At 39.6% G+C, this 12,056-nt stretch overlaps 1 protein-coding gene across 4 annotated transcripts in view; it reads left to right on the top strand.

Moving 5' to 3' along the window:
* The window catches only part of CDC42BPB (CDC42 binding protein kinase beta), a 121,032-nt gene that overhangs the window by 57,420 nt on the left and 51,556 nt on the right, over positions 1-12,056 (top strand). For all 4 annotated transcript variants that reach the window (XM_054028080.1, XM_054028079.1, XM_054028078.1 and 1 more), the window contains exons 5-7: positions 4,411-4,559; positions 9,136-9,229; positions 11,318-11,518. In XM_054028080.1, the coding sequence (XP_053884055.1) occupies positions 4,411-4,559; positions 9,136-9,229; positions 11,318-11,518 (444 nt within the window). The remainder of the gene's footprint in view (positions 1-4,410; positions 4,560-9,135; positions 9,230-11,317; positions 11,519-12,056) is intronic.

Genomic DNA, 12,056 nt, shown 5'->3' with positions numbered 1-12,056 from the left:
ATCTACATTTATTCTGTCATGGAGTGCTGGTTGGGCCGTGACAAATTACAGTAGATTGAAACATGAAGACAGTACAGGTCTGTCGCATCTTACACTGGGGTTACGTTCTGCAGTCAGTGTGTAAAGCGAAAATCGCATATAGTCAAAATTACATTGAGTGTAATGGCGGGCGGAATCGCCCACTCTACAGGTACAGTATTAAAATTGTTGTTTTTCTCTTTTTTGTTTTTGTTTTTGCCGACCGCGTAAAGCTGAAATCGCGCATGTTAAATGCGCATAAGATGCGACAGATCTGTAGAGCTGGGTGCAGTGTTTCAGTGAATAGTAAATTCACCAAAAAACACACATTTTTTGGCAAATCAAAATTATTCATGAAATTTTACATGAATTCACTGGATAATTTCAACCCCAAAAAATATTTTTTTGGGACTGAGATGTCATTTACAAAATAGGAGATGGAGCAGCTGGTAATGATGCAGCTTTCTCTGTAACTTTTAGCCCATTGGTTAGGGTGCTTCTCTGAGAAGTGAGACTCCTGATTCAAACCTTTATCCTTTGTGGATGAATTCTACCTCTCTAAACCTTGTCTGCACATAGTGGCAGTGTGTAGGGTACACATAGCTACATGCAGCAGGGAAAGGCTAGCTGCTGGAGCCTTTCACCACAGCAATGGAAGCCTCCGGCAGGGGGATGCAGTGGGGAAAAAGCTCCAGCAGCGGGCCTTTCACTGTGGTAAGGAAAGGCTCTGGCAGTGGGGAAGCAGCAGGACACTATACAGGTAAAAACAGCCGCGTAGACATGGGAGGCATTGCTTGGGTATGTAGAGAGACATATAGGATGGGTGAACCCTAGGGTTCAGATGCATATGGCAGTCTACTCAGCTAAGCTTTGCCTCAGTTTACACTGCTATTGATACCCATGCTAGTGGGCGTGCAGTGTCTGTACTTTGTACCCTGCCATAAGTGTAGATGTACCATAAATTGAATGCCACTCTAGCACAGCTTCTCTGAGCTGAGGCTCAGTGTTCAGTCTTGACCAGTCTGCACCCTGCCTTCAAACCCACGCATTTTTACAGAATTGTTCCTTTAATTACACCTGAAGCCTTTCCAAAATGTAGTGTTTCTGGGTAACATTCTACTGAGCTGCCTCAAAGGGTGCATCTACACTAGAAAAATTAGTACACGTATTACAGCAACAGCAAAGTAATGGTGCAGTTGAACCAGTGAAGGTGGAGCTCAGACACTTTTTCTACTGTCATAAAAACCTATCAGAGCAGGTTATTGTGACATGGTGGTAAGTGTGTTTGAGTGTTTGTCTAAGCTAATTGTTACATTATTGCTGGCTAGGGTGACCCAGATGTACCGATTTTATAGGGACAGTCCCGATTTTTTGGGTCTTTTTCTTATATAGGCTCCTATTACCCCCAACCCCGATTTTTCACATTTCTGTCTGGTCATCCTATTGCTGGCACCAGGCAGCTACTCCATCATTGGTAGTTTTTCTAGTTTAGATAAGACCCATGAAACCAGCTCTGATGCACTCTAATAATTTAACCTACAGTGTTATACTTTCAGTTTTGCATTAAATACAGAACCTATTACTAGCTATTGGTTCTATTAATGATACAAAGCAGACTTTGTGATACTGGAGTAATTCCAATATTAGGAAAAGGGGAAAGGAGAAGGAACATCTTTTACTGTAGGAAATTACAGTCTAGTATTTCAGGAGATGAGAGGAGTAGAACATTGGGAACACTTTACTCAATTTAATAGTAGTCTTATAATGTTCATTTAAGGACTGGTGAAATAAATATTGAACAGTGTGTTAATCTCTAGAGTATTTACTTACTAAAACAGTTTTTTAATCAACAGTGACTCTTCAGGTCTTGAGATCCTGTTTATTGTTTACACTGATCTCATCTTCTAGTACATTTAGCTTGCATGCAACAAATTGTTTGCATATACTTTATGAAACTTGAAAAAAATGTGCTTGTCATGGAAATATTCATAGACCTTTAAAGTAGCAGGAAGTTTTTCCTACTAGTTCCTCAATTTTCAGTAGAAGTGAAGAATATCAAATTCCTCTAGCTTTTTCTCACACTAGCATGGACTGTATGAACAGGAATGCCCGTGCCAGATGTCCACACATTCCATTGCTGCAATTTCTAAGTATTCTGGGACAGATACTCAGAATGTTGTTTTCCATACTACAAACTCTGAGATGGTCTAACCTGGAATGTTATGGTTGTTCTGATCACTTTTCATATAGACAGTTTAGGAATAAAAGTCACTTGTAAGTACCCCTTTTTTTACTTAATGAAGTATATTTTGGGATAGGTGAAACATCATACAATGGTTTATGAAACACATACAATTTGAAAAAGACAATTCAAACAGTTAATTCTCTTGAAGAACACTCCATTTTCCAGATTCAAGCACATTGGAATTTATAATAAAACTACCTTGCAGAAAGACAGTGGGAGTCTGGACACTGCATACACAGAGTAGGATGTACATTCATATGTAAATTAATCTTTGTGTCGAACCCACTGTTCCCAATGCACATTCAAAATTTGCCAAGTTACACAAGCAATCCATTGTCAGCATAAACAAATATTTGCCCTAGGGTTAAGCTGTACATGAACAGTTGTGTGGAGGGCAATGTCAAGACAGACACCTTTTGGGATGTCAAGGTAGATGAGGTAATACCTTTTATTGGATACAGGACCTGAAGAAGAGCTCTGTGTAAGGTCAAAAGTTTGTCACTCACCAACAGAGGTTGGTCCAATAAAATATGACCTCACCCACCTTGTCCCTCTAATATCCTGGGACCAACAGAACTACAACAACACTGCATACACCTTTTGGGATGTCCTTTTGTTTCCAACAAAAGTTTGAGTAAATACAAGGGCAATTACCCTTTGCCTTCTCTTTTACTTTATGGTCATGTTGACTTAATCTGTTTCCCTTGTAGGAAGGGAGTCTGTTTTTCCCTCCTTCAGGAACTGAATGGAATTCAGATTGCTCTACCATGAGCAACAGAATTAAGTATTTACTTTGGTAAAAGTCTGTTACTGAGGATAAGGAAGATCATTGCTAACACTTTATATCACTGGGTGGGAGGAAGGGTCAGATAGAATGGCTCTGGATTGGTAATTGGAAATATAGCCATCAGTCCCTAGGTCATGGGCTAGATTCTAATTCAGGTGGGGGGGAATTTCAAAAAATAATTTAAAATATATCTGTGGTCCACTGTGGTTAAATAATGAAAGAATTATTGAGTGGAGGTGGGGGGCAGGGGCAGAGGCAGAGGGGATAGAGCAAGCATGAGAATGACTCTGTAGATTGGTGTTTAGAGCACTTTTGTAAATCTAGTTAACAGTGGCTAAAATGCTGGCCTGTGCTCTAGAAAGCCCCTTCTTTTGCTACCAACCGTGGTAATACAGTGGTAAGAAATTTTAAGAAAAATGCTAGCATACACAAAGCCAAGGGCTTTCAATCTATTTAATGAGCACTAAATTCATTGAAAGTATTTGTTTAGAAAAGCATCTTTTACTCCACTAACTTACATATTTCATGCAGATTGAGCTCCCTTCATTATCAATCAACATAGCATTTGTGAAGAAAGTTGGTTTTCTGCAGCAAATGCTTAGTAGAATAAAATGAATATTCCAGGCTCATATTTTTGATGTTGCTCACAGGCTTATCAACACCATAAAATATGCCTATAATCCAAACACACTTCTTGTCTAAACAAGAATTGAATAGCAAATCTTATTTGTTCCTCATTCCAAAAGTTTCATATTCCACTAGAAGAATCCAGTGTTTCCTGTTCAAACTAAACAGGTATTTAATGTTGATGTGTAAAGGGATTTAAAATTAATTATCCAGTACATAAATAGTTTTTAAACTAGTTTCCTCTTTTCCATGCCATACGAATCCTCACACTTTGAAACTTAATATGCTAGATTTGGTCATGATTTTTGTTTTGTTAAGGTTTTGTTAAATTAGTGCAGAACCTCACAAAAACGAATTCCCTAAAGAAAATGGGCCTTGTTTCTGTCACTTCTCTGTATAACTAAACTAGATAGTCATAAATCATTGTCTTGGTTGCCCTCTGCTGTATATTCTCTCTGCTTATTTTTATGATAATGACCAGATCTGAGATAGCTTAAAATGTGTTAAGCTAATGTTTTTACTATGATTATATTAAAGAAAATCAGAAATATTTGCAGCAATTAATAGTAATTTGTTCATAAAAAGTGACCATTTTGACCTCTCTTCACACACGCACCTTTTCCACAACCTCTTTTTGCGTCCTTCTTGTTCCACAATGAGCTACTTGTATTTAATTGCTGTATTTATCCATTCTGACTCAAGGATGCATTGATCATATTTCTCTTGTTTTTAGTATTTAGTAATGGACTACTATGTGGGTGGTGATTTGCTGACACTTCTCAGTAAGTTTGAAGACAAGCTTCCTGAAGATATGGCCAAATTCTACATTGCTGAAATGGTGCTTGCTATACATTCCATTCATCAGCTGCATTATGTGCACAGGTAAAATATCCACCTCATTATGCATATGCCCAATTTTGAAAGTGTCAATGCAGAATTAACTGCAAATACAGCGGTTATGTCAGGCAAATTTTTAGGTCTGTTTGCTAATTTTACTTTTAACTCAATACATCAAGTTATAAATGACAAATTTAAGAGGTGGTGAAATGTAATTGATTAAAAATAGTTGGCTTAGTAGTTAAAGAATTAAAATAATAAGGGGTTTAATGAGCAGTTGCCACGCCGGTAGTTTGTTACTTTGAGCAATTCACTTGATGACTTAATGGCTCAGTTCAACCTAGCTAGAAAATTCAGCAAAATCAGATGCATCTCAGTTGAGCTTCTCTGAATAAATAAATTCAGTAGATGTATCATGCAGGAAAATATTTAGAATGGACCGTTTATAGTAACTGTTGGCTACCTGTCTGCATTATCTATATTAACTGTTTGTAAAATGTTATATTGTTGAGGTGGGTAGGTCTGTCTGTCTTACGTATAAGCGTGTATTCCAAGTCAACCTATTCTAACATTTAGCAATGCTGAAAATGTAAAAAGCTTGAGTTATCAGTTTAGTTCATGCTCTGAAATGGTTAAGAAAATAACCTTCCTTCCTCTGACTATGGGAGGAAATTAGTCAGGAAAGCAAAGAACACTTTGTACACTTCCTTATTGTTGGGTTACTCTGAGAAATGCAGGTTCCAGAAAAGCCTTTGGTAAACAGGAGCACTGTTAGGAAGAAGCACATGATAAACGTTTTGTTCAGCGTAATGAGAATCTTGTTCAAAGGAGAATTGCTCTTCTTGACACTTGCTTTTAGACTTAACATTTAGTATGTTAGTCATGAAAAAGCAGTGACATTAGTACAGAAAACCTTTGCCATTGTTTTTATATTCTGACCTTGTACTTTGTTTCTGATTAAATGTGAAGTTGTAAAGTATGGAGTGTTGTAAGGCAATGATATCATTCAGTTAGCTGTGTGTGCAGGTACACATAAGGGATCTAGAGAGTTCTAACAGAAAATACTGCACTTTTGAACTAACACCAGTGTATATTTAAGCGATAATATTGTAGGCATAAGCATCTGGCCTTTAGGCACAGTCAGTCATTTAATTCCCTTGAAATGATATACACCAAAGTTATCACCATTGAAAGCTGCAAATAAAACCATGCCTGTGAAAAATAATCTTCTGTGATGTTGTTTGAATTGATATGTACATTGTGTATGCTCTCTGTTAGCCATAAAGATTGCTTGAATCTACTTGCTCCTCTGGAGCAAGCCAATGAAACTATAACGTATGTCCTACTTTGAGATAGAGGAAGGGTTTTAATATTGCGTTTTTAAACTTTAGTCCTATAGGCTCTAAAGTAAAAATGTTTGTTTTAAAACAACACTGTTTATTATATTATTTCTGTTTAAAGCTTGACTGTTCTAAGTGCTCTCAAAATCCGTGCAGCTAATCAGATTGCCTTGAATTTTGGTGTGCCTCATGGGGATGTGAGGGTACAGTCAGTGATGCAATTTTGGGATCATTTGATCAACTAGTTCCCAAGACAGCCCCTGGAAAAAAACAAATTTTTCTTAGTTGACACATTCTAGCAAATTTTTTGCTTATAAATAGAGATCAAATGAAGGCTCAGATATTTCATCAGGGTCTCAAACATTTGAGGGTTACCCCAGCAGAGTGTGTGGCACCCACCAGCCCTTTGGGAGCATTCAGATTTCAATGTTTGAAAAATAGATTGCTTCTCCAGTTAGGCACGCTAAGGCTCACATGCCTGCTCATGTATCAACTGGATTATACAGAGCATGTGCAGAGAGACAGGCTAACTATCTGAAAAACTACTTGCACATCACAGGCTCTGGGGGGCTCTGAGAGTGTTGGTCATCGAATCCAAGAACACCCAGGGCACTGAGAGTTCAAATCCAACCCAGGGCAGAAATTTGAATTAAATAAATAGGCATATAACTCCAATCTGCCTCCTATGAAAGGGGGATTTTTATTTTGGGGAAGTGTCATCTGAGTACAGCAGAATATTCAGAAGGAGCTGAAACTGTTTTGAAAAGAAAATGAGACAAGCAAATACTTACTGGGAAGGGATGGTGAATGGGGGTGTAAGAGTAGGTGAGGATAGTGGCAGAGGGGATGGGGGATCAGGGGATGCTCAGGGGAGGGGTTTATGGGAAGGTGAGAGACACAGGGAATAGGAACTGGGGGAGAATAGGGCTGGGATGCCTGTCAGCCCCACATTCCCCTTGTGTGTGTGCCATGATCTGGGGGCCCCAACCTATCTGCAGGGTTGGGTGACTCCTCCTTCCCTGCCCCCCTCATGTGAGCCAGGTTCTGGAGGGGTGTCTGAGCCCTAATCCCCTCCTGTCCCTCTTCCTTTGTGTGCTAGGATCTGGTGGCCCCTGCCCATCAATTGGGGGTCTAACCTGCCTCCCTAACTCCACTTCCAGATCCTGGCTCACGGGAAGTCCTGCCCTTCTGGGTGGGGGGAGCTTGGAACACATGGGTGAGGAGCTGAGAAGAGGTATGTTTGACACATCAGAAAATATTCAGCACTGGGGCTGGGGGACAGGAACTGATGGGAATGAGATACATTTCTCAGAGCTGTTGTTTCAGGCTGGGGAGTGGGATGAATGGGTGGCTGGGGAGGGAAAAGGTGTTGGGGTGGTTCAGGTAAGAGGAAGGAGGTAGGGATTGGGGGAATGGGAGGAGAGAAGACGAGGGGTTGGAGAATGAGAGGTAGCAGAGGAGGTTGGGGGTCTAGGGGTGTGGAGCCTGACAGTCCTGAATTCTCACTTTCTGTGTGCGCGCGCCTGGGATCTGGAGAAACCCTACCCCTCTGCAGGGGTCTGAATTCTCCCAGGCTGCTGTGTGTTCTGTGGTCCGAGGGACTCTGCTTCTTTGGGCGGTCTGAGCCCCTCTCCCTGTCCCTCCATATGAGCTAGGGTGAGGGGAATTAAGGTATCTCAAATTTAAACAGGAAATCCACAAAATGAATAGTTACGCTATACGTCACCAATGGGGGGTGGAGCTGGCCAGAGTGAATAGAGGGTACAGGACTTTGTTTGGAGGATTGGGTGGACCCGGGGCATAGTTGAGGTAACTGGGATGAATTTACAGCAGTAAAGCATTTTGTTTAGCGATGATGTGCAGTTTTCTTTAAATACATATCCCAATACAGAAAGGTGTTTTGGTTTTTTTAAAAAATTGTGCCTCATTATTTAAAGTTAAATTTAATTTTATAGCCCAACTCACATACCCAGCTATATTCTATGGAGGGGTGATGTTCCATGATGTACTAGCAGAGTGCACGTTGGGATATATCGCTGAATTGACGAAGATGAAACTGACATAAAATGCACCGCCTTCCTCCCTTTCTTAACTTGTACATCTGTTGGATGTTCTTTATACTGCTAAATTGAACAAATCATTTAAAAACTGTTTGGTTTTGTTTTTCCCCTTGCACACTGGCTTGTTGCCCTTTTGAGATTCTTTGAGAGAACTTATAAGGAAATATCAGTAGAGAATGTCTGCCTGCCTTAACCACTAAGTTTCAGCACTAACTTCTGTTTCCTCAGTGTTACGGCCATTTTATTTGCCAATACTTTTAAGTAGATGTGAAGATGAGTCCGTACAAAATGGTGAAGGAAAACATGGTTTAATTTTGAGACTAAATGAAATTAAATTTACATTATGCCCATTCATTAACATTTTTGACCACATTAGCAATGTAAGAAAGAATATCAGGTAATGAGCTAGAGCAAAAGTGAACTTGTAGTTCATTTCATTTAGTAACATCAGCATATTATACACAACTATACAGCTGTTACCTAGCAAGTTGTGGTATTGTGTAGTTTAGGAGACTTGTTATTGGTAATTGGCTGTCTCTCTGTACTCTTATTGTTAATACATTTCTTAAACTTGTTTATAGCCCCTTTGCTCATGTAGGCGTGTAAAGCACTTCAGATGCTATATACATGCAGGAATCACTTTACAACCTCCTAAAACACACCTTACTTCTGGGCTATAGCAGTCCAGCTGTTTTAACAGAGCACAGCTGTACTAGATAAGCCTAGGACAGGAAGTGAAATATGGTCGTGAATTGAAATAACAGAGGGTTAAGGAAGACCGAAAAACTGTACCCAGATTAGAATTTGTCAGGATACTTGGCAAATACGAAAGATTCTACTTCCCCTGCAGAATACTATGCTGAGACATTGGTGCTCTTCAAGACAGTATGTGAATCACCTCTTCAGACTGACTTTCTGCATCACTTGGTTTTATCATAATTCTCCTGTTCAAATACTGACCATTGCAGGCTTGACAGAATCAAAGGCCTGGGTGGTACAGCTCCAGGCATAGTATTAAGTTTCTCTGAACTTACTACATACCCTACACTTACCTGATAACCAAACATAAACTGAACACCATCAGTGTAGTAAAGAATTTTTCTTTCTAACTTCTACATTAATTTATATTGGCGTTTTCTTAGCAGAGCCAATACTTCAGTGAGAACGTTGGCTTCATGTTTGTACTGTATTGACATCACTTTATTTCCTTTAATACAACAGGGACATAAAGCCTGATAACGTTCTTTTGGACATGAATGGCCATATACGTCTGGCAGACTTTGGATCATGCTTGAAGATGAGTGAAGATGGCACTGTATGTATAAAGTCAAATTTTAGTCAAGGTCTTTGTAGTAGGTGCCTGATCTTTAAAAGCCTAAGGGCACATCTGCATTGCAGCTGGGGATGTGAATGGCAACTTGTGTAGAAGTTACCGTGCTAGCTGTACTCTCTAGCTAGCTTGCTAAAAATGGAAGTGAGGATGCTCTGCTGCAGGCTTCAGCACCAGCTACACAGCCCAACTGACACTCCTGCAGTGCTTTTCCCAGGTACATACTCACCTGTGCAGCTGGTGCAGAAGTCGTAGTGTCCTTACTTCTATTCTTAGTGAGCTAACTAGACTAGCACAGGTACTTCTACATGAGCTGCCATTCACATCCCTGGCTGCAATGTAGATCTACCTTAGGAAGACTTTCAGCATTCCAAGGGAGGGGGAAAGAGGTCAAATCAAAATATGTACATTTTTACATATATTTTGTATATATGGTATTTTATAGAGACTACATGAAAGTGTATGTATGCATTGGTATAACTAATCTGCTCGTCAACCATTCCATTGCTAGCTGTTGAATTTCTTGTTGGTGTTATGGAATATCTAAAGATTAAGTGTTGCTAATGATTATTAAATGGTTATATGAATTAGAGCCACAGGTTACAACCTTCAGGGCACCTTGAAATCATGGAAAAAAACTAATCCGAAACCAAGGCAACCAAACTAGGGGGGAGAGGGAGGAGGGAATTCATCAGGAGCCCACAGCTCTTAAATTAAAAAGGTTCAGAGCCCCCCTCACTGTGAGCTGGTTTGTCTCATGTGTAAAGGTTGAAACAAACTTGTAACAGCAGGTGAATTGAGGCAGCCTATATTAATCGGGCTATATCCCACCCAAGAGTTGAGTTGTTGTACAGTTGCTCACAATGTCTACAGCTCAGAACAAATAACATCTCTTGGCCTTATTCAGAAATCTTTATAGACTTGGCATAAAATCCTTGGGCATTAAATCAGACTTTAGATGTCTTCCCAGCTCTCTTCCAGTCTGCACCCAAGCTGTTTCAACTCCTGGGAATCACTGTGAAAGTGTCTCTGGACAAAAGAAAGAACTGGAGTATGCTAGCTGGCCATCTGGTACACTGCAAATTTGATACAAATATCTCAGCTAATGCCCCATCTCTGTTTTGTGCAATGCTGGTGGCATGATGAGTACCCAGTGGAACCAGTCGTGGCAAAATAATGCTTGTAGCATCATCCACTGTCACTGAAACATTCCAGAGCCTGGTGATGTTCCACAACCCTAAAGCATTTGTCTTAGAGTTATCCAAAATAATATGCAGAAGGGGTTTGAATGAGCCATGTCAACTTGGCTGCAAGATATGTCAATGGAATTTGCCAAAGGAGCATAAAACTAAATATCTGCCACCATCTCCAAAACTTGCTTTTTATGTGGATCTATTGAAACTTAGTAGCTCATCTCCTTATCCCATCCAATTCACCTATCCTGTAATCTACCACGTTAAGCCATTTTCCATTCACCCCAACACATGACACACACAAAACCAAGCTCTAGACTCAGTGGGCACTCCCTCCAGTACCTCAAAATCAAATCACAAAAATGAGCATAGAAAACAGAGTGGGAGCTCGGTAGCCCCCTGCTCTCCCTGCTTCCTACCCCAACCTTTGACAGCCATTTACATCCTTAAACATGCACATACGCTGAGGCAAAACATTTTCTCTTCATGTCTTAATGGTGTTTACATCAGTCTTCTCTTTCCCTTCCCTTTTTCACCCCATCAGGTTTGGTGATTCTGAGTTTCCTACTGCACAGAGTATACATTTCACCATTAGAGCACTGGGAAATCAGAATTTGCCTTTGATAACTTTTATGTTTTGCCAAAAATTTATTAAATGAAGTTGCAGCTGAGTCCACTTGAACGTAGCCTCTTTTTGTTTTGAATTTTCTGTACATATTCATTAGTTCATTTTAGTGTTTATGATTGATAATTCTTTTCCCTTTTATAAAAACAAGCATTTCCTAATGTCTTCATCTGCCAAAAATACTAAGATATGATTAAGAATGCTGTCTTGAGGAAGCCTGGAAGCCTTCCAGAATGACGCTTGTTTATTTTTAAGGTACAATCTTCAGTGGCAGTGGGTACGCCTGACTACATCTCTCCTGAGATACTGCAAGCAATGGAAGATGGGATGGGAAAATATGGACCTGAATGTGACTGGTGGTCTCTGGGTGTCTGTATGTACGAAATGCTGTATGGTGAAACACCCTTTTATGCAGAATCATTAGTGGAAACCTATGGGAAGATTATGAATCATGAAGTAAGGAATATCATCAAACCACACATTTATTAAAATATTTATGCAGAAGTTGACAGCCTTTAAAGAAAACATGATTTTTGTGTGACAATAATTCTGTAGTTATAATTCCTTGATATGTCTACTCGTATTAATGTAGTTTTGTAGGCTTATCAGCTTGAGTTAAGGAAACTGTTAGCTTTCCTGAGTTTGCAAAAATGGAAAAACCATCAGCTACTGTTGTAATTTGAAGAGGGCCTCCAAATTATGATTTCTATTTTTAAACACTTGTTAATCTTTGCAAAATAAAAACTGAGAACTAAACCAGCCCCATGTTTATGGGGGCCCACTATAAAATGTTTACTCTGGAGGCTGCAATAGCAGTTAAGTAATACATTGTTTACACAGCTGGCACATTTTTCTGTTACACTGATAATCAGTACAAATAAGGAAATAAGAAAATTAAACAACCTAAGCTACCAGAGATTCAATTTTTTTGCCCACTGTTAGCTGCAAAACTGGTAGGGAAATTTTTGTTTGTAAGCTTTTGAGTGTGTTTTAA

Source organism: Malaclemys terrapin, chromosome 4 (genome assembly GCF_027887155.1).
Source record: "Malaclemys terrapin pileata isolate rMalTer1 chromosome 4, rMalTer1.hap1, whole genome shotgun sequence".
NCBI classification, from domain to species: Eukaryota; Metazoa; Chordata; order Testudines; family Emydidae; genus Malaclemys; species Malaclemys terrapin.
Note: the sequence above shows the minus strand (reverse complement) of the source record. Positions and strands in the feature narration are given on the sequence as shown.